Consider the following 23001-nt stretch of genomic DNA (forward strand, 5'->3'; position numbering starts at 1 on the left):
AACTTATAATTAATTATTATTAACGGTTACATATTATTGAATTTAAATAGAAAGAGGAAGAGACATGTAATCTTTTGTAATCTAATAATTATTTTCTATTTTTAATATTTTGTAATGTAATTATTTTTTAATTTCAACCAATATATTAGATAATAGAGAATAGAAGAAGATGAGAAATAGTGATATCACATCGCCTCTTGTAGTCTCAGTTATATATATATATATATATATATATATATATATATAATGAAATTTGTGTTTCTTCAATTAAAAAAAATTATGAATTCTTTATATAGTCTCACAGTTAATTAGTTTTGTAAAGACGAAATTTGTCAGATAGTGATACTATTGGTACCCCTCAAAAGTTATTATAAAACTCCACTACTATGCATTTACACATTTAACCTTGGTTGAAATTACATGATCTCTAATTCAAATCAAAATAAATTATAAGAACTCTTTACACCCCTATATTATTAAGAAACCAATTGTTTTTCCAAATAATAATAATAATAATAATAAATAAAAATAAAAAACTGAGACATAAAACAACAAACCTAAGCAAAAGAGGCATAAATATATTTTTCCCTTACACACGCAGAATAGTAATCAAATGGGTTTTTGATACTTTCATTAAGGAAAAGTGTAAGTTTATTAGTCATGGTGGCTTATTGCTTTTATTGAGTGCTATATCTAACCGAATTTACTATTAGTCATGAGATTTAAAAAAAAAATATTTTAAGGTTCAATGAGAATGAAGAAGATAGGGCGATTTGAGGAATTAAAATGAGTATTATTAGTAAAAAAGTAATTTTAGTACTTTAATTAGTGGGTGCATTCAGAATATAGGTTTTATGAGATTATTGTGGGGGGCTTGTAGCTCCATTCTTTGTCAAATTTTGAATATTTGGTGAAAGAATCCGATATCATTTTACAACACTCATGCAAAATTAACACGATAATAATATTTCATACTTTCATTGATAAATTTTTCTCCGAACAATACATTAAAATTTTCACTGATCGATTGATGTTGAGCCTCAAATATGAGAGTTAGTGAAAATTCATTTTGCTCACATTGTCACAATTTTGTTGGAAGTATTATATGAGTATTACAGACGAGGGACATAGTCATGTGTTAAAGTATGAGCTTAAAACTGATTTCTAGAAGATCAACCGTCATGTCAGTTTGTGGTCATGTTGGTATACGACATGTCAGCCGAAAAGGATACAAGCCTGTATGACAAATTTTGGTCGTCAGCCAAAGCTTTAAGAGAAGCACGTAAATGTCACGTGCTTCCACTTACTCTGAACGGCATGAAAGAATGTCGTTTTGGGGCTTGCTGTTAGTGTGAATTCAACACGTGTCCTAGAAGCTGTTAAAGGTCAGTTACAACAGGCGGGAAAATTCTGGGTTTGTTAGCCAACAAACCCAGGTTACAGCTGGTTGACAGGGGATCTTCTTGAGAGTCTTCTAGCTAGTATAAGTAGTCTTTGAGACTCAGAAATCACGTAGCGTATCACTTGTAACTTTGTCTCTAAGCTTGTAACTTGTTCTTGGTTAATGGCAAAAGGCTGTTGCTCTGTTCTTCAGTGGATGTAGGCTCTCTCAGCCGAACCACTTATATCTGTTGTTCTTTACATATTGTTTCTGGTGATTTGTTTGAGTGATTTGATTAAACCATTCTTAGTTCTTGATTAGAGAGTTCAGCTAATCCTGGAGATTCTTGATTGGGTATGTAAATCTGGTCTAGGTTCAACAAATTGGTATCAGAGCTTATATCTCTGATCTTTGATCCAAGAAATAGGAACCTCTAAATTTGAGGTAGAAAAATTCACTGGAGAAAACGACTTTCATCTATGGCGGCTCAAGATGAGAGCTCTGTTGGTTCATCAGGGGCTGGAGGAGACTTTGGGTGATCCAAGATCTGAAAAGAAACCCAACAAGCTTTATGATGAAGAAATGCGAGATGCTTTAGATAAAGCTCATAGCACACTAATCTTGAGTCTGGGAGATGGAGTTCTCAGGGAAGTGGGAGACCAAACTACTGTTGCAGGCCTCTGGAAAAAACTTGAAGATCTATATACCAAGAAGTCTCTAACCAAAAGACTTTGTACCAAAAAGAGGCTGTATACTTTGCAAATGGAGGAAGGAAACTCCCTGGCAACTCACATTGATAACTTTAACAGAATTATCTTGGATCTTGAAGATATCAATGTGAGTCTTGAGGATGAAGACAATGTAATAATCTTGTTATCATCTCTCCCACCATCATATGAACACTTTGTAGATACACTGCTTTATGGAAGGCAGTCAATATCAATGGCTGATGTAAAGGATTCTCTCAGCTCTAAAGAAGTCACAAAGAAGGCAGAAACAAAAGCTGGGGAAGGTCTGATGGCAAGAGGAAGACCTGAGAAGAAAGATTACAACAAAGGGAAGAAAAGAGACAAGTCAAAGTCCAAGAATAAAAATCTGAAATGCTTTCACTGTCACAAGGAAGGGCATTTCAAGAGGGACTGCCCAGATAGAAAGAACAAGGGAAATGAAGGGCATGGGAAGAATGGTGATGCTGCTATTGCATCAGAAGATGAAGGCTATGACTCAGCTGGTGTCCTTTTGGCTTCTGAAACTCAGACAAACAGTAAGTGGATTCTTGATTCTGGATGTTCATATCACATGTGCCCTGATCAAAATCTTTTTACTACTTATAATGCTTTTAATGGAGGTGAGGTTCTGATGGGGAATAACACAATGTGTAAGGTTGTTGGATTAGGAACCATTAGATTTAAGATGTTTGATGGGATGATTAGGGAGCTAAGAGATGTGAGGCATATTCCTGATCTAAAAAGGAATTTAATATCTCTAGGCACTCTAGATCAAATTGGATGCTCCATTAAGGTTGAATCTGGAGTAATGAAGGTTGTTAGAGGGTCTATAGTAGTTATGAAAGGGAATAAGCAAAATGGCTTATATGTGCTTCAAGGCACTGCTGTAACTGGGGATGTTAGTATCTCAGCAAGTCTGGGTTTGGATAAAACTCTCATATGGCATCTAAGGTTAGGACATATCAGTGAAAATGGGCTAAAAATTCTAGAAAAACAGGGAGTCTTAGGGGATGATAAGTTGGGGTCTTTGGAGTTCTGTGAGGTATGTGTCCTAGGCAAGTCCTCAAGAACTAGTTTCAAAACTGCAGTGCATAACACAAAAGGGACCCTAGATTACATCCATTCAGATCTGTGGGGACCATCACAGACTGTCTCTCTAGGTGGAGCAAAATACTTTCTCTCTTTTATAGATGATTACTCGAGGATGGTATGGGTTTATGTCTTGAAAGGTGAGGATGAAGTCTTCGACAGGTTCAAACAATGGAAAGCATTGGTGGAAACTCAGAGTGGTAGGAAGATTAAGAGACTGAGGACTGATAATGGGCTTGAATTCTGCAACAAACAGTTTGATGATTTCTGCAAACTCAATGGCATAGCAAGACACAAAACAGTGAGTTACACTCCACAGCAGAATGGGCTAGCAGAAAGAATGAATAGGACTTTGATGGATAAAGTCAGATGTTTACTGATCCATTCAAAGCTTCCTCAAACACTGTGGGCTGAAACTTTGATGACAGCATGTTATCTAGTGAATAGAAGTCTATCCAGTGCCCTAAACTTCAAGACACCAGTAGAGATGTGGTCAGGAAGGGCAGCAAATTATTCAAATCTTAAGATTTTTGGTTGTCCAGCTTATGCACATGTCAAGCAAGGGAAGCTGGAGCCAAGAGCACTGAAATGTGTATTCCTGGGTTATCCTGAAGGTTTCAAAGGTTATTAACTCTGGTGCACTGAAATGAAGCCACCAAAGTGCATAGTTAGCCGAGATGTAGTCTTCAATAAGTCAGAGATGTTAATGAAAGGACACCAAAAGGATCCTGCTAAACCAAAAGGAGGACTTGACTCACAGGGACAACATTTGAAGGTGGAGTTTAAAGGAAAATCAGCTATGGACTACCATGATGAAGCTGAAGACATGGAGAGAGAAGATGCTGAAGATATCAGTGAAGCTTCTGGAACTCATACAGATATTCAAGACTATCAACTGGCAAGAGACAGACAAAAGAGAGTTATCAAAACACCTAAGAGGTTTGCATATGCAGATTTGATTTCATATGCACTAACAGCAGCCCATGAACTAGACAATGATGAGCCCAAAACCTACAGAGAAGCTGTTTCAGGAAAGGATGCAGATAAATGGATAAAAGCTATGAAGGATGAAATGGAGTCATTACACAAAAATAACACCTGGAAGCTTGTAAAAAGGCCAGAAAACAAAAGGGTAGTAGGCTGTAAATGGGTTTACAAGGTCAAGCAGGGTATACCAGGGGTTGAATCCATGAGATATAAAGCTAGGCTAGTTGCCAAAGGCTACACACAGAGAGAGGGGATTGATTTCACAGAAGTCTACTCACCTGTAGTTAGACATACCTCAATAAGAATGATCCTAGCTCTGGTTGCAGTTTATAGCATGCATCTTGAACAGATGGATGTTAAGACTGCATTTTTACATGGTGAGCTTGAAGAACAAATAGTAATGTCTCAACCTGAAGGCTTTGAAGACCAGTCAAGTGGTGATTGGGTATGCCTTCTGAAGAAATCACTTTATGGCCTCAAGCAGTCCCCAAGATAGTGGTATCTCAGGTTTGACAGCTTTATGATGAAACTTTGTTTTCAAAGGTGTAATCTAGACTGCTGTGTTTATTACAAAGAAATATCAGGGGATATGGTTTATCTGATTCTGTATGTGGATGACATGCTCATTGCCAGTAAAAGCATGGAACATATAAACTTTCTGAAACAACAACTCAAAGGTGAATTTAAGATGAAGGATCTGGGATCAGCTAAAAAGATACTTGGAATGCAGCTGATCAGAGACTGGAAATCTGACACTTTGTTTCTTACACAGGAGGAATATATCAGGAAAGTACTTGATAAGTTTGACATGACTACTGCCAAACCAGTGCAAACACCATTACCAGCTCACTTCAGATTATCAGAACAGCAGTGCCCAACAGCTGATACTGACAAGTCTGAAATGATAAAGATACCTTATGCAAGTGCTGTAGGCTACTTAATGTATGCCATGGTGCTCACCAGACCTGATATAGCACATGCAGTCAGTGTGGTCAGTAGGTATATGTCCAATCCTGGAAAAGAACATTGGAAGGCTGTAAAATGGATACTCAGGTATCTAAGAGGAACTTCTGGGCATGGTCTGATATATGGGGGACAGAGAAGAGATAACAGTTTAATTGTGGGATATGCGGATGCTGATTATACAGGGGACCTGGATAGAAGGAGGTCTTTAACTGGGTATCTGTTCACATTCAACAACTGCACAATAAACTGGAAATCACAGCTACAGAGTGTAGTGGCTTTGTCCACAACTGAAGCCGAGTACACAGCTGCTGCTGAAGCCATAAAAGAGGCAATATGGCTGAAAGGTATGTTGAAGGAGCTTGGAGTCAATCAGAGGTCTGTGGTGGTACATTGTGATAGCCAAAGTGCTATATGTCTAAGCAAGAACCAAACTCACCATGAAAGAACCAAACACATTGACATTAAGGTATACTTCATCAGGCTGGAAGTGTCAAAAGCAACTGTGATGCTTCAGAAAATCCATACAGATGACAACGTTGCAGATATGTTGACTAAAGCTGTTCCAGGAGCTAAATTCAAATTCTGTTTGGATTTGGCTGGCATCTGTGATAACTAAAATACAGATGGTGGGAGAGAAGAGTAGCAGGTCATGAGAGTTTCAAGCTCAAGGTGGAGAATGTTAAAGCATGAGCTTAAAACTGATTTCCAGAAGATCAATCGTCATGTCAGTTTGTGGTCATGTTGGTATACGACATGTCAGCCGAAAAGGATACAAGCCTGTATGACAAATTTTGGTCGTCAGCCAAAGCTTTAAGAGAAGCATGTAAATGTCACGTGCTTCCACTTACTCTGAACGGCATGAAAGAATGTCGTTTTGGGGCTTGCTGTTAGTGTGAATTCAACACGTGTCCTAAAAGCTGTTAAAGGTCAGTTACAACAGGCGGGAAAATTCTGGGTTTGTTAGCCAACAAACCCAGGTTACAGCTGGTTGACAGGGGATCTTCTTGAGAGTCTTCTAACTAGTATAAGTAGTCTTTGAGACTCAGAAATCACGTAGCGTATCACTTGTAACTTTGTCTCTAAGCTTGTAACTTGTTCTTGGTTAATGGCAAAAGGCTGTTGCTCTGTTCTTCAGTGGATGTAGGCTCTCTCAGCCGAACCACTTATATCTGTTGTTCTTTACATATTGTTTCTGGTGATTTGTTTGAGTGATTTGATTAAACCATTCTTAGTTCTTGATTAGAGAGTTCAGCTAATCCTGGAGATTCTTGATTGGGTATGTAAATCTGGTCTAGGTTCAACATCATGATTTTGATTGAGTTGAGATACATTTAAAATTGAATTAGGTGCGCAATTGCGAGCGTGGAAAGTTCGCATTTCGGGAGCTGTGCTGTGGGCCCCACAATCTCCAAATGGGAGCTTGTTATGTGCCTTATCGTGCTTTATAAGTTGTATAACTGCATGAACATGATCAATACTCCATTTTAAATATAACACAAGTTTAAAATTTTAGATAAAAATATATAACATTGCAACTAAAATATACTTTAATAATAAATTTACTTATTACAATTGTTTTCGTCAAAGATTCTTTAATAGTATTTAATGTGCTAAAAAAGATGTAAAATAAATTTAATTATCAATACAATCAAAAATGTCTTTTTTATTATCACTGAATTTGTTTTTAAAATCTTTTAATAATAACAAAAATATTTATATAATGCAAAAATATTTAAACTCTTAAATAATAAATAAAATATATATTTCCTAATAATCGTAGAAAAACTTTTTCAAAAGCCAGCTCGGGCACGGCCCCAAGCTGATCCTATATTGGATAATTGGATCCGTCCAGTGTTATGGACAGTGCAGCCGGCAGAAAGATTCCAACAGCCAATAACCTGCTACTCTGCTAGGCTGCTACTTTATTTTATTACCAATTAATTTGCATTCGATCAGTCAACAGATAATTATTACTTCAATCACGCGTCCTCTTCTTCCCCACATACCACCAACCGCTGATTGGTATTAAGTGGGTAATTGCTACTCTAGCTCTTGAGGTTTGAGTTAATTATTTTTTTAGTCCACATATTGTTAAAAATTATTTAAAATATCTAAATTATACCTTTATTTTTATTTAAATTTATTTAATTATTCTGTATTTTTCATTAGTTGCATATTATATTTATTTGAATTTTTACATTATAATAGCTAGAAAAACCTTGAAACTTTAATCCAACACCTATAAAAAGTAACAACAAAATTGTTTTGAGTAATTATTTAAAATATAAGGGCTAACCGGGTGATTGATCACAATTTTAGAAACCATAATTTTTTTTTAGCTTGGTGTTTAATCTAATAATTCAGAATGGACTCATTAAGTTATTTTCTAGAAAATATTCTTATCTAATTATTTTATTTAAAACCTATAACATTGATTTTACTTGTATATAAATTTTTTTTATGATTTAAATCATCAAGGATTCAATGGAAGAAATTGGATACATCCTGTCATAATTTAAAGTATCCGAGTTTTAAAGAATTTTTTGACATATATGCATTTCTATTTTGAATAGTCAATATTTATTTATTTATTTCTATTTAATAGCTACCAATCACATAATTTTATTTGCTCAAATAAAAATTCAAATTATAAGGAAACCTGTGAAAATTTTTTAAGTTAAATTTTTAGAAATTTTTTACAATGATTATTGCATATGATTATATAAGTAATTAAATATAGGGATGGATTCACACTTATTTTCTTTTTGGTGTATTAAACTATTTGATATGCGAAGACCGTATTGGGTTTCGACTAATCCATATTCGAGTCGAGTAGAACTACTAAGATAGTAAAACTCTCCCAACAAATATTTAACGCAGCTGTATTCCTAAGTCTCGAATCGAGAATCTTGGTTAAATTAGAATAGCCAAGCTGATCTATGTGATTATCGGTGGATTCACACTTATTTTCAACCGTGAAAATCAATACATGAATGACGTGGCTTCTATCATTAAAAAATAAAATAAAATCAGTATCCAAATTCCTTCTAAAATAGTTAGCCATGCACAAAACCATACCATTTGTTAACTAACAATGGCTGCTACTTCCAAAACCTTCCTTTTCGCCCTTCTTCTTCACATTTCCTTCCTCATTCCCAGCCACCAGTACCACCCACTCGACTCCTTAACTCCATCGGAATTCACTCAAATCCGAAGCATTGTCACAAAGGCTTACCCCAAATCAACCCACAACTTAACCTTTCAATACGTAGGCTTAGAAGAACGAACCAAACAAACAGTTCTCTCATGGCTCAGAAACGAAACCACCACAAACCCACCTCGCCAAGCCTTTGTTGTCGCACGTATAGACCATCAAACGCACGAGATCATCGTGGACTTATCGCTGCAAGAAATTACGTCCAGAAAGACTTACAACGGCTATGGATACCCTTTGCTTACTGAGGAAGAACAAGAGGATGCAAACAAGTTGGCGTCCACTTACCCGCTGTTCGTGGCTTCGATTAGCAAGAGAGGGCTTAAGCTCGAAGAGGTGGAGTGCGGGAGTTTTACTCTGGGGTGGTTTGGGGAGGAGAGGAAGAATAAGAGGATTGTTAAGATGATGTGTTATTATTTGGATGGGACACTGAATGCTGACATGAGGCCGATCGAGGGAATTACTATGACCGTTGATCCCGATGAGATGAAGATCATTCAGTTTCGTGATAGAATTACGGTCCTTGTACCAAAAGGTGACGGGACTGAATATAGAGAATCAAAGCTGAAGCCTCCTTTCAGGCCGAGCTTGAAGAGGACTACGGTGGTTCAACCGGACCGCCCAAGTTTCAATATCGTCGGAAGTCAGATAAGGTAACCAATTATTTTCACTCATGAGCCATATTTCAGACAAAAAGTTTGATAGGATGCTGACAGAAATAAAATAAAATAAAATCGGTGTCAATTTTACTTAATTAATTTAAAAGTAATTAAAAAAATATAAATTTGTTTTATCCTATTTTTACTAGCCCCGTGAATTCTAGGGGTGGTAAAAATACTCCAGTCCGGACCCGTACCTCACTCAGGTATTGTGGGTCGGGTATTAGTTTTGGCATTACTTGATAAATTTGGGACTCGGTCCGAAACTTAGATTTTATTAAAAAAAATTATAAAATATAAATTATTTTAAATATTTATATTTATGTAACTCATCTATTACACATATCTAAAGTTTTAAATACTTAAAGTTTATATTTTCATAATAAATTTTATTGAAATAAATTTGAAACTTATAAAATTACAAAAAAAAAGATACATATATAATATTAAAAAAATACAAAATCCAGGTACCTGGATTAAAACTCGGCCTGGGTATTTAAAAATTACATCCAGGTTTGGTCCCGACATTGTTATACCCGAACCCAAACCCATGTTTTACCAACCCTACCGGTGATTTTTTTTCTTTTACTTTTTTTTTCATTTTAATACATAAATGTGCCTAGTGAAAACTAAGGCAAAACAGAAGGAGGGTGTAAAACCTCGATACAGTCATAATGGAGCCATAAATCAGCCCCGCGATCTTTTTAGCATAACGCTCTCTCTCTTTTCTATTTTTTTTCTTAAGATTTTTTATTTATATAATTTGACTATTTGTACACACTTATTTATTATCCACTGTTTATAAATTAGAACAGTATATATTTTAAAATTTAAATCAAAATTAAGTGTATAATTTCTACATTTCTTATATCCTAGTCACTTTATTTATTTAATTACATGCTGATTTTCCCCCCCTCTTTTGGTCTCAACATAGATGTTCATCACAGGATAATAATTCTCTAATATACAATGAGCAATTATATGCATCAGTGATACATGAGCTAGTGTTAACCAATTCGGATTTTTCACTGTTTATTTCAGTGCTCTGTCTTATTAACATTTTTCATATACAAACGTTCACGGTCTTACGGAATAAGTTTAACGCAATCCGTAGCGACCGATATTTTCTACTAGTTTAAGTTTCTGAGCAGCTCACGGGCGCAACCAATTTCGAGTAACAATAAAAGAAATATTTACTGAATGAGTTGGTATTTTAATCTTATTACAAATGGATAGCTGGTATACTAATTGAAACATTAGAATTCAAAATTTTAATATACGTTAGACTCTATAATTAAATATTTTTTACTTCATTAAAAATTATTTTATATTTATTGAAAAAATTTAGGCTTTGGTTTAAGCACAGTCCAAGCTTGGCCTATCTAAATTTGGATGAACTTTTGAAAAGTCTAACTTATTATCAATAATATAGGCTTGGACCTGAACTTGAAAAAATCCGGCACAAATATTCAATCAGCCAAAAGCCTGCAACTTTATTTTATTACCAATTAATTTGCTTTCGGAAAATGATGCTCACACAACATTAATCACAACTTATAGCACCGAACGGTGCATTTTGAGTTGAATATAAATTCAACTCAAAATCAGTTCCTCACACAAGTCTCACGCACACATTTGACCTTGCTCCTTTCCTCACACAAGTTTCACGCTTAGCCCTCTCATGTTGCTCCCTTTTCACCGTCGATTTGGCTATGTCTTTCTCTCTTTATCTCTTCATAGTTGTCTCACTCTCTCGGCTGCTGTAATCCTTTGCGGAGGTTAGCCGTTTTCGTCCAGAACCTAGACCCCAATTTCACTCGATATTGGCTAGCCGTTTACACACTAACGGCTAACCGTTTGCATCCAGAGAGGTTGTAATGTTGCCTCAATGCTAGCTGAATCTAAGTCATAAAGCTAAACAAATTCACAGCAAAATAATCTAACTCATAAAGCCTGTTGCAACTCATATTTTCTTGTATAATCATCTCAAAATCAGCAATTCATGAACTGTATATATATAAAAGGGTACTTTAATTTGCACTTATATATTGTTAACAAAAATTAACAAAATGCAAGCTAAATCTTCACAAATTCATAACCACCACAACCAAAATTCGAATAAATGAAGCAAATTAACTCAGCAAATTGATTACGGCAGATGACAACGAGTGAAATGAAGCCAAGAGAGTGAAGCCCAGCCGAGAGAATGTAAGAGAGATTGTAACATCTTTCAAGTTTTTTGGTTTGATATTCTGGACGAAAACGGTTTGCCGTTTATTGAGAAAACGGCTAACCGTTTAAGTTCAGAGAGCATGTTTTCTGTTCTGGGTAAAACATCGTACCGTTTATGGAGAAAACGGCTAACCGTTTAACTCCAGAGAGCATGTTTTATGGTCTAGAGAAAACGGCTCACCGTTTATGGAGAAAACGGCTAACCGTTTAAACCCAGAGAGCATGTTTTATGGTCTAGAGAAAACGGCTCACCGGTTATTAAGAAAACGGTTAACCGTTTATGTACAGAGAGCAACGTATTTGACATTCTGGAATAAAACGGCTCACCGTTTATTGAGAAAACGGTTAACTGTTTATTTCCAGAAAGGCGTCAACTAGAAACGGTTGACAAGCTTGAAAATTTCAAGTGTTAATCGCTGCAAATTCAAACCAAAAAAAAGGTTTTTTGAAGAAGTACCATTTCGAATGGTTGCATTCTTTTGAATTAACATCTTCTTCATAAAGGAAACATATACAATTAGATTATCATCAGATTTTGCAGGTTTCATAAATGTTCTGGAAATACAATCTTATTTGCTAGAGATTGTATTCAGGATTTGATATATCTTGGGGGTAATTTGCCATTAATACTCTATAGCAAACCAAGATTGGAGAGGGCAAATAAAACCTTAAAGGAAGAAATTTTCTTTGTTCTTTGCCTCCATATTCTTATTATTCTCTAACATTCTACAATCTTTAAGGTTTTATTGTTGTTCTAAATGGAGGCTGAGAAGAGTTTAACGTCATTTCTTAATCCTAGTGTTCGTTTTAATGGAACTAATTTCACTCGTTGGAAGGAAAAATTGTTCTTTCTTCTTACTGTTCTTAAAGTGGCATATGTTCTTGATCCGAAATTGGAGCCATTTCCAGAACCAAGAGAAGATGATATCGAAGTTGTTAAGGCTGCAAGGAAACGTCGTGAAGATGATGAATTAATGTGCAGGGGTCACATACTCAATACGCTTTCTGACAGATTGTATGATCTCTACAATTCTATGACTTCTCCGGTGGAAATTTGGAATGCTCTTGAATACAAATACAAAACAGAGAAAGAAGGTACTGACAAATTTCTTGTATCTAAATATTTTGAATTTATTATGGTTGACACAAAATCCATTCTTGATCAAATACATGAGTTACAAATTATTGTTGCTAAGCTTCGAGAGTTAAAAGTTGAAATTTCTGAATCATTTTAGGTTGGGGCTATTATTGCTAAATTGCCTCAAAGTTGGAATGATTATAGAAAGAAACTTCTTCATAGTAAAGAGAACACAACTTTAGAAGAATTGCAAAAACACTTGGTAATTGAAGAAGAGACTAGGTCTCGCGAATCCAAGAATAAGTATGATTCTACTAAAGTTAATGTTGTTGAAGCTAGTAAATTCTCAAAGAATTTTAAGGTCAAGAATGACAAGAAATTCAAAAAATCCAGCACACAAAAGTTTTCTGGAAATTGTTTCTTTTGTGGTAAGAAAGGCCATCGCCAAAGTGATTGCAGATTCAAGAAGAAAAAGGAAGAAGTAAATTCCCATAAAGCTAATGTCATTGAAAACAAATCTGAAGAGATTTGTGCTATGGTTTCTGAAATGCAAATTGGCATGATTACCGAAACCAATATGGTTGAAACTAAGTCCTATGATTGGTGGCTCGATTCGGGTGCAACAATTCATGTTTGTAATGATAAAAAAATTTTCTTATCATACAAAGTAGAAACAGAAGGACAAATGGTTCTCATGGGGAATAATAATGCAGCCATAGTAACAAGGAAAGGAGTTGTTGAGATCAACTTCACTTCTAGAAAGAAAGTCACATTGTATAATGTCTTTCATGTACCTTCCGTTAGGAAGAATCTTATTTCTGCTAGTTGTATGTGTAAGCATGGGGCTTAAGATTGTGCTTGAGAGTAATACTTGTATTATCTCAAAGAATGGATTATTTGTTGGGAAAGGGTATTCTTGTGATGGAATGTACAAACTCAGCATTAATAATAATAATAATATCAACTTAGCTTATATTGTTGAGTCTTGTGATGTTTGGCATGCTAGATTAGCACATTTGAACTTTAGATCTTTGAAATACATGTCTAAGCATGGTTTGATTAATTGCAATGATGTTAAAGGTCATAAGTGTGAAATCTGCATCCAAGCTAAATTAACTAAGAAACCTTTTCCTAAAGCTGAACGAAATACTCAAATATTGGATTTAATACATATCGATATTTGTGAGTATAATGGCATGTTAACAAGAGGAGGTAAGAGGTACTTTATCACGTTTATTGATGATTGTTCTAGATACACTTATGTGTATTTACTTAGAACAAAAAATGAAGCTTTTGATAAATTTAAAATTTTCAAAGCTGAAGTTGAGAACCAAAAAGATAAGAAAATCAAAATGGTTCGTAGTGATAGAAGTGGTGAATATTTCTCAATTGAATTTAATAATTATTGTGAAGAATTTGGAATTATTCACCAAAGAATAGCTCCATTTACTCATCAACAAAATGGTTTGGCTGAAAGGAAGAATAGGATTTTCACGGATATGATAAATTCTATGATCCTTAATGCATAACTACCTAATAATTTGTGGGGGGAAGCATTACTCACTGCATGTCATATTCATAACAGAATTACATCTTTGAAAACACATATATCTCCTTATGAAATTTGGAAAGGAAGAAAACCAAACTTGATGTATTTAAGAGTCTGGGGTTGTTTAGCTTTTTATAAAATACATGACCCTAAGTCATCAAAGTTGAGTGCTAGAGGTATAAAAAGTGTTTTCGTAGGATATGCTGAAAATTCCAAGACTTATAGGTTGTTAGATTTAGATTCTAATGTAATTGTAGAATCTAGAGATGTTGAATTTATAGAGAATAAATTTCAACATGATTATAATATTGAATTAGAATCAAGTATTGATCAACCATGTGTTAATACTCCTAGTACCTCCACTAATAATAATAAAAGGAAAGAGTCTATGACATCTTTCGAACCAAGGAGGAGTCAACGTGAAAAGAAAGAAAAGAGTTTAGCTCCGGATTTTATTTCATCACAAGCATTACTCTTCTTGGTTGAAGGGGATAGAAAGAATGTACTTAACAAAGTACCATTGTTGTTAAATATTGAAAAAGATCCAAAGACATTTAGCGAGGCTATGTCTTCTAGAGACGCTTCTTTTTGGAAAGAGGCGGTAAATGATGAAATGGATTCAATTATGTCGAATCAAACATGGGTCTTGGTTGATCTTCCTCCAGGATCTAAACCAATTAGCAGCAAATGGGTATTTAGAAGAAAGTACAATAGTGATGGTTCTTTGCAAACTTTTAAAGCTAGATTAGTAGCCAAAGGGTTTAAGCAAAGAAATGGTATTGATTATTTCGATACATATGCTCCGGTAGCTAGGTTAACTTCTATAAGAGTGCTATTTGCAATTGCTTCATTGAACAATTTGTATGTGTATCAAATGGATGTTAAAACAGCTTTTCTTAATGGTGATCTTGATGAAGAAATCTATATGAAACAACCTGAGGGATTTATTTTGCCTGGAAATGAGAAAAATGTATGCAAGTTAGTCAAATCTCTTTATGGCTTAAAGCAAGCACCAAAACAATGGCATGAGAAGTTTGATTCGGTAATTTTATCACATGGTTTTAAGCATAATAATGCTGATAAATGTATATATTTTAAATTTACGAATGACTTTGGTGTGATTATATGCGTGTATGTTGATGACTTGCTTATCTTTGGAATAAATATGCAAGGAGTAGATGATACAAAGAAGTATTTAACTTCACAATTTAAGATGAAAGATCTTGGTGAAGTAGATACTATCTTAGGTGTCAAAGTGAATAAACATAGTGGGGGTTACTCGTTGTGTCAATCTCATTATATAGAGAAAGTGCTTCTTAAATTCAATTATTTGAAATTTAAAGAAGCTAATACCCCATATGATTCTAGTATTAAATTACTAGAAAATTCAGGCCGAGTAGTAGCACAACTAGAATATGCTAGTGCTATTGGTAGCTTGATGTATGCTATGCATTGTACGAGGCCTGATATAGCATTTGCAGTTTGCAAAATGTCAAGATTCACGAGTAACCCTAGTGTTGAACACTAGAAAGCAATTGGTAGGATACTTGGTTATCTTAAAAGGACCATTAATTTGGGTTTGTTTTATAATGATTATCCTGAAGTATTGAAAGGATATTCATATGCTAGTTGGGTAACCAATACAAAAGATAATAAATCCACTTCTGGTTGGATTTTTACAATTGCTGGAGGAGCGGTTTCTTGGGCTTCAAAGAAACAAACGTGCATAACTCATTCAACAATGGAAAGTGAGTTTATAGCACTTGCGGCTGCAGGCAAAGAAGCAGAATGGCTGAGAAATTTATTGTTTGATATAATGTTGTGGCCACAGCCGATGCCATCTATTTCTTTGTACTGCGACAGTGAAGCTACATTGTCTAGAGCTTATAATAAAGTATATAATGGAAAGTCTAGACATATTAGCTTGAGACATGAATATGTGAAACAATTAATAGCAAATGGTGTTATTAATATTGTTTATGTTAGGACTAATAAGAACCTAGCAGATCCTTTAACAAAAGGTCTTTTAAAAGACTTAGTTAAGGATACATCTTTTGGAATGAGATTGAAATCTTTACACAATAAAGTCACCAACGACGGTAACCCAACTATGTAGTAGTTATACCGCTACTCCATAGTTAAATGGGTAATAACAAGTTGTTGTTATGTGACTGGATTGGCACCGAGTAATAAATAATCATATTCGAGATATTCGGTGCAAATAGCTACGAGGTTGAGGTTGAGTATTTATTCTTAATGAAGTTCAAGTCTTATAGTAGCTAAAGACATGATTTGAAACTTCACCTAAGTGAACATAAGAAATGGTGTCGTTTCTAACAAGGTCCTGGTTTAATCTTGTAAATGTTCATGAATCCAAGATAGAGCACAAGGCCGGAATAATGCTAACTATTGGAACACAACTTTGAAATCTGGGATAACTTATATGTGATGTATCTCCGGTATTTACTTAAGAGACAAAGTTTAATGCTTAGCACACTATTGTCTTGTAAATGCTTTGAAATACACTCACTAATTAAAGGTTAAAATCGAAAGATACCTTTTTGTATGTATAAGTTTATCATTAATAAATCTGAAAAAATATTACAATCTAGTGGGGATTGTAAGAGAGATTGTAACATCTTTTAAGTTTTTTGGTTTGATATTCTGGACGAAAACGGTTTGCCGTTTATTGAGACAACGGCTAACCGTTTAAGTCCAGAGAGCATGTTTTCTGTTCTGGGTAAAACAGCGTACCGTTTATGGAGAAAACGGCTAACCGTTTAACTCCAGAGAGCATGTTTTATGGTCTAGAGAAAACGGTTCACCGGTTATTGAGAAAACGGTTAACCGTTTATGTACAGAGAGCAACGTATTTGACATTTTGGAATAAAACGGCTCACCGTTTATTGAGAAAACGGTTAACCGTTTATTTCCAGAAAGGCGTAAACTAGAAACGCTTGACAAGCTTGAAAATTTCAAGTGTTAATCGCTGCAAATTCAAACAAAAAAAAAGGTTTTTTGAAGAAGTACCATTTCGAATGGTTGCATTCTTTTGAATTAACATCTTCTTCATAAAGGAAACATATACAATTAGATTATCATCAGATTTTGCAGGTTTCATAAATGTTCTGGAAATACAATCTTATTTGCTAGAGATTGTATTCAGGATTTGATATATCTTGGGGGTAATTTGCCATTAATACTTTATAGCAAACCAAGATTGGAGAGGGCAAATAAAACCTTAAAGGAAAGTGTGCAAACACGTTTCAAATCCTAAGAAATTTTCTTTGTTCTTTGCCTCCATATTCTTATTATTCTCTAACATTCTACAGAGAATGAAGTGAGAATTTGCTGGTCGGATTTAGCTTAAGTGAGCTGTGGATTTGGTGAAAATCAGGGGGAGAATGTGCATGTGTTCAGTGAGCTGTGAATTTGGTGGGAATTAGGGGAGAATGCGCGAGTTGTCTGCCTTGTTCTTGTGTTCAATAGTAACATTTTATATGATGCCAAAAACGCACCGTTCGGTGCATAATATTGTGCTATTTGTTGTGAGAATATCGGAACCGCTTTGCTTTCAATCAGTCAACAGCTAATTACTACTTTAATCCACACGTCATTTGGCCAACCCTAGCTGATCCTATATTGGATCCGTCCAGTGCTATGGACAATGCAGTCGGCAGAAATATTCAATTAGCCAAAAGCCTGCTACTTTATTTTATTACCAATTAATTTGCTTCCAATCAGTCAACAGATAATTACTACTTTAATCCACATGTCCTTTTCTTCCGCACAAACCAACAACCGTTGATTGGTATTAAGTGGGTAATCCCTACTTTAGTTCTCGAGTTTTGAGTTAATTATCTTTTTAGTCCACATATTGTTCAAACGTATTTAAAATATCTAAATTATATCTTTATTTTTATTTAAATCTATTTAATTATTCTGTATTTTTCATTAGTTGCATATTACATTTATTTGAACTTTTACATTATAATAGCTAGAAAAACCTTGAAACTTTAATCCAACAACTATAAAAATAACAGCAAATTGTTTTGAGTAATTCTTTAAAATATAAGGGTTAACTAGGCGATTGATCACAATTTTGGGAACCATATAAAATTAATTAAGTATACTTGTTTTTCTAACTTAAAGGAGATTTTTATGTATTTCTAACTTACATAAAGTCAATTTTTTTAAGCTCGGTGCTTAATGTAATAATTCAGAATGGACTCATTAAATTATTTTCTAAAAAATATTCTTATCTAATTATTTTATTTAAATCCTATAACATTGATTTTACTTGTATATAATTTTTTTAATGATTTAAATCATCAAGGATTCAGTGGAAGGAATTGGATACATCCTGTCATAATTTGAAGCTACCCGAGTTTTAAATTTTTTTTTGACATGTATGCATTTCTATTTTGAATAGTCAAGATTTATTTCTTTATTTATTTTTTTTAATAAATACCAATCATATAATTGTATTTTCTCAAATAAAAATTCAGATTATAAGGAAACCTGATTCTCAATGAAAATTTTTTAAGTTAAATTTTTAGAAAATTGTGACAATGATTATTGCATATAATTATATAGGTAATTAAATATAGGGATAGATCCACAATTCTCTAAGATTACACTTATTTTCAATGATAAAGATCAATCAATATATTAATGACATGCTTCTATCATAAAAATAAAAAATCAGACTCCAAATTCCTTCTAAAATAGCTAGCCATACACAAAACCATTTGTTAACTAACAATGGTTCCTGCTTCCAAAACCATCTTTTTCACTCTTCTTCTTCACATTTTCTTCCTCATTCCCAGCCACCAGTACCACCCACTCGACTCCTTAACTCCATCGGAATTCACTCAAATCCAAAGCATTGTCACAAAGGCTTACCCCAAATCAACCTACAACTTAACCTTTCAATACGTAGGCTTAAAAGAACCAACCAAACAAACAGTTCTCTCATGGCTCAGAAACGAAACCACCACAAACCCACCTCGCCAAGCCTTTGTTGTCGCACGTATAGACCATCAAACGCACGAGATCATCGTGGACTTATCGCTGCAAGGAATTACGTCCAAAAAGACTTACAACGGCTATGGCTACCCTTTGCTTACTGGGGAAGAACAAGAGGATGCAAACAAGTTGGCGTCCACTTACCCGCTGTTCGTGGCTTCGATTAGCAAGAGAGGGCTTAAGCTCGAAGAGGTGGTGTGCGGGAGTTTTACTGTGGGGTGGTTTGGGGAGGAGAGGAAGAATAAGAGGATTGTTAAGATGATGTGTTATTATTTGGATGGGACACTGAATGCTGACATGAGGCCGATCGAGGGAATTACTATGACCGTTGATCTCGATGAGATGAAGATCATTCAGTTTCGTGATAGAATTATTGTCCCTGTACCAAAAAGTGACGGGACTGAATATAGAGAATCTAAGCTGAAGCCTCCTTTCAGGCCGAGCTTGAAGAGGACTACGGTGGTTCAACCGGACGGCCCAAGTTTCAATATCGTCGGAAGTCAGATCAGGTAACCAATTATTTTCACTCATGAGCCATATTTTATACAAAAAGTTTTGATAGGATGCTGACAGAAATAAAATAAAATCGGTGTCATTTTTACTTATTTAATTTAAAAGTAATTAAAAAAAGATGAATTTGTTTTATCCTAATTTTACTAGCCCCGTGATCTTTCTTTTTTTTTTTTTTTCCCCCTTTTGATACATAAATGTGCCTGGTGAAAACTAAGGCAAAACAGAAGGAGGGTGTAAAACCTCGATACAGTCATGAAGGAACCATAAATCAGCCCCATGATCTTTTTAGCATAACACTTTCTCTCTTTTCTATTTTTTTTCTTAAGATTTTGTACTTATATAATTTGACTGTTTGTATATTCTTATTTACTAGCCACTCTTTATGAATTAGAATAATATATATTTTAATTTAAATCAAATTTAAGTATATAATTACTACATTTCTTATATCCTAGTCACTTCATTTATTTAATTACATGCATGTTTTTTCCCCCCCCCCCCCCCCCACTCATTTGGTCTCAACATAGATATTCATCATTGGATAATAATTCTCTAATATACAAAGAGCAATTATATGCATTACCAATATATAAGGTGTGTTTGAGATTGATGTTGGACAGCTGTAACTTAAAAGTTACATTAGTAAAATGTTTAGTAAGCACTAACTGCTGTATTTTGGAAGTTATGTTGAAAAGATTTTTCACTTGTATAATAGAAAATTTATTATATTTTTAATAATTTTATCAAAATTATTATTTAAAATTTATATTTACTACATATTATTATTTTTTGTTTCATAGGTACAAATTTTTTTCTATAACAACTATAATTTAAAAGTTACAGTACCTCAATCTCAAACATGACCATAAGCTAGTGTTAACCAATTCGAATTTGTCACTGTTTATTTCAGTGCCTCGTCTTATTAACATTTTTCATATGCAAAGGTTAACGTCTTATGCAATAAGTTTAACGCAATTAGTAGTGACCAATATTTTCTACTAGTTTAAGGGTATGTTTGGGATTGAGGTATTGTAACTTTTAAGCTACAGTTGCTTTGAAAAAAAATCTGTAATTATGAAATAAAAGTTAATAATATATAATAAATATAAATTTAAAGTAATAATTTTGAAAAAATTATTAAAGATATAATAAATCTTTCATCATACAAGTGAAAATTTTTATTAATATAGATTCCAAATTACAACAGTTAGTGTTTACTAAACACTTTAGTGTTGTACCCAGCGTCTATCCCAAACGCACCCTAAATTTATGAGCAGCTCATGGGCGCAGTCGATTTCGAGTAATAATACAAGAAATATTTTCTGAATGGGTGGGTATTTTAATCTTATTGCAAATGGATAACTGGTAGACTAATTGAAACATCAGAATTCACAATTTTAATATACGTCAGACTCTATAATTAATTCAATATTAAATATGTTCATTTGGTACTTACAATTAATTATAAATAAGGTGGGCCGACTGGGAGTTTCATCTAAGTTTCGATGCTAGAGCAGGGATGATAATATCAGTGGCATCAATATACGACCCAGAGAAGCAACAATCTCGTCAAGTGCTATACAAAGGGCATGTATCGGAGCTGTTCGTGCCATACATGGATCTAACAGAGGAATGGTACTACCGAAGCTTCTTTGATGTGGGCGAATACGGCTACGGTTTAAGCTCGCTGCCGCTTGAGCCTCTCAGAGACTGCCCACCGAATGCTGTCTTCATGGACGCGTATTTTGCTAAGAATGATGGGATGCCCCTGAAAATGCCTAACGTTTTTTGCATCTTCGAACGTTATGCCGGAGACGTCATGTGGCGCCACACTGAAGCTACCGATCCGGAGAAACTGGTACGTGAATACATATATACTTTTGTTTCTTGAAAATATATGGTTCTACTTCTAGACTCTAGTTTTAACGATTATTTTTGAAAAAATAAAAATAAAAATGTAGATAAGAGAGGTTAGGCCAGAGGTCAGCTTGGTGGTGCGAACGGTATCGACGGTGGGCAACTATGATTATATCAATGACTGGGAATTTAAGCAGAGTGGCTCCATCAAAGTCACGGTATATAAAAATTCAATTTGCTGCAGATATTTGTAAGATTGTACAATAGGTATATACGTTATATTTCTTGAAAACTAATGTTATTTAGTTTTTAAAATAATAAATTAATTAATGAAATGAAATTATGCGATTATGTTTTATTATTGGATGTTCATGCAGGTTGGGCTAACTGGGATGCTGGAAGTGAGGGGAACAAACTACACCCACAAAGATCAAATAGAGGAGGATGTTTACGGCACATTGATCGCAGAAAATACAATTGGTGTACGCCATGATCACTTCCTAACCTACCGTCTTGATCTTGACGTGGACGGTGATGCTAACTCCTTTGTCAAGTCTAAATTGCGGACAGTCAGAGTCAATGATCATGGATCACCGAGAAAGAGTTATTGGACGGTTGATAGAGAGACTGCCAGAACAGAATCTGCTGCAAGGATTAAGCTTGGATCAGAACCAGTTGATTTGCTATTTGTTAATCCTAATAAGAAGACCAAGATGGGGAACCTCATTGGTTACCGTCTGGTTCCATACGGGGTGGTCGGTCCCCTCTTATCAGACGATGATTACCCACAAATCAGAGCGGCGTTCACTAACTACAATGCGTGGGTCACCGCATATAACATTTCTGAGAAATGGGCTGGTGGGCTTTATGCTGATCAAAGCCGTGGGGATGACACCTTATCTGTATGGAGCAAAAGGTAAAAGCCCACTTAATGCAAATGTAAACACAATGCATCATTTGCCTCGTCAAAAAGACTAATGCATCATGCACCTTTAATTGATCGTGGTCAGATTAATTTATTACAAGGTTGATATTTTTTCAATGTTAATGCAGGAACAGAAGCATAGAGAATAAGGACATAGTGCTATGGTACACATTGGGATTCCATCATGTGCCTTGTCAAGAAGATTTTCCTGTGATGCCTACATTCAATGGTGGGTTTGAGCTGCGGCCATCCAATTTCTTTGAGAGCAATCCAGTGCTCAAAGTTGTACCACCTAGCTAGACAGGGCCATTCCTACTAAGTTCGAACCTGCTGCGTGCACATTGGTTCATGTAATGATGAAGTAGCTGGCTTCAGAGTTGAGGTACTGTCATCTTAAGAATCAAGTGAGATCAGTCAACAGGATACCATGAGGTGGTTGAGCTGTGGCTGCCCAATGCTCAAAGTCAAAACAACCTCAACGTGTAAAGTGGCCTAATTGCTCTATATTAGTAATAGTTTAAAGTTGAATAAGGTGGCTTGTGCTTGAAGAACACTAAAGATAATTGATAATTGCCTTTTTTTTCATCTCCCTTACTCTTCCCTTTATCATGGGACCCGATAAATTTATATTTTTAAATACTGTTTCTATTGAAATGACTTGTTGTCGATAGGATTAACATAACGGGGTTGTTTTTAATTCAACTATTGCTTTAGGCATGGCAAATGATGTGGAAGCTCTGTAACCTTAGTTTAAAGAGGGGCCAAAATCAATCAGAGCTAATTCAATTAATGTTG

At 34.8% G+C, this 23001-nt stretch overlaps 2 protein-coding genes across 2 annotated transcripts; both read left to right on the forward strand.

Moving 5' to 3' along the window:
• Positions 1 to 8245: 8245 nt before the first annotated feature.
• On the forward strand, positions 8246 to 9022 carry LOC107178412 (amine oxidase [copper-containing] alpha 3, peroxisomal-like). The gene has a single exon (XM_015533598.2). It carries the CDS (start codon positions 8246 to 8248, stop codon positions 9020 to 9022), a length of 777 nt encoding a protein of 258 aa, XP_015389084.2.
• A 9493-nt stretch (positions 9023 to 18515) lies between these two features.
• Positions 18516 to 22843, forward strand: LOC102611727 (amine oxidase [copper-containing] alpha 2, peroxisomal-like). The gene is made up of 5 exons (XM_006489522.4): positions 18516 to 19420; positions 20898 to 21282; positions 21386 to 21499; positions 21659 to 22197; positions 22335 to 22843. Exons 1-5 carry the CDS (start codon positions 18648 to 18650, stop codon positions 22504 to 22506), a joined length of 1983 nt encoding a protein of 660 aa, XP_006489585.4. The 5' UTR covers positions 18516 to 18647; the 3' UTR covers positions 22507 to 22843.
• Positions 22844 to 23001: the final 158 nt, after the last annotated feature.

The sequence above is a fragment of the Citrus sinensis genome, chromosome 1 (assembly GCF_022201045.2).
Source record: "Citrus sinensis cultivar Valencia sweet orange chromosome 1, DVS_A1.0, whole genome shotgun sequence".
Classification (NCBI taxonomy): domain Eukaryota; kingdom Viridiplantae; phylum Streptophyta; class Magnoliopsida; order Sapindales; family Rutaceae; genus Citrus; species Citrus sinensis.

Excerpts from the sequence above, each read along its gene's own strand:
- LOC107178412 (XM_015533598.2), top strand. The coding sequence starts at position 8,246 with ATGGCTGCTACTTCCAAAACCTTCCTTTTCGCCCTTCTTCTTCACATT.
- LOC102611727 (XM_006489522.4), top strand. The coding sequence starts at position 18,648 with ATGGTTCCTGCTTCCAAAACCATCTTTTTCACTCTTCTTCTTCACATT. Across the intron at positions 19,421-20,897 it reads ATCGTCGGAAGTCAGATCAG|GTGGGCCGACTGGGAGTTTC; the intron begins GTAACCAATTAT and ends ATTATAAATAAG. Across the intron at positions 22,198-22,334 it reads TTATCTGTATGGAGCAAAAG|GAACAGAAGCATAGAGAATA; the intron begins GTAAAAGCCCAC and ends ATGTTAATGCAG.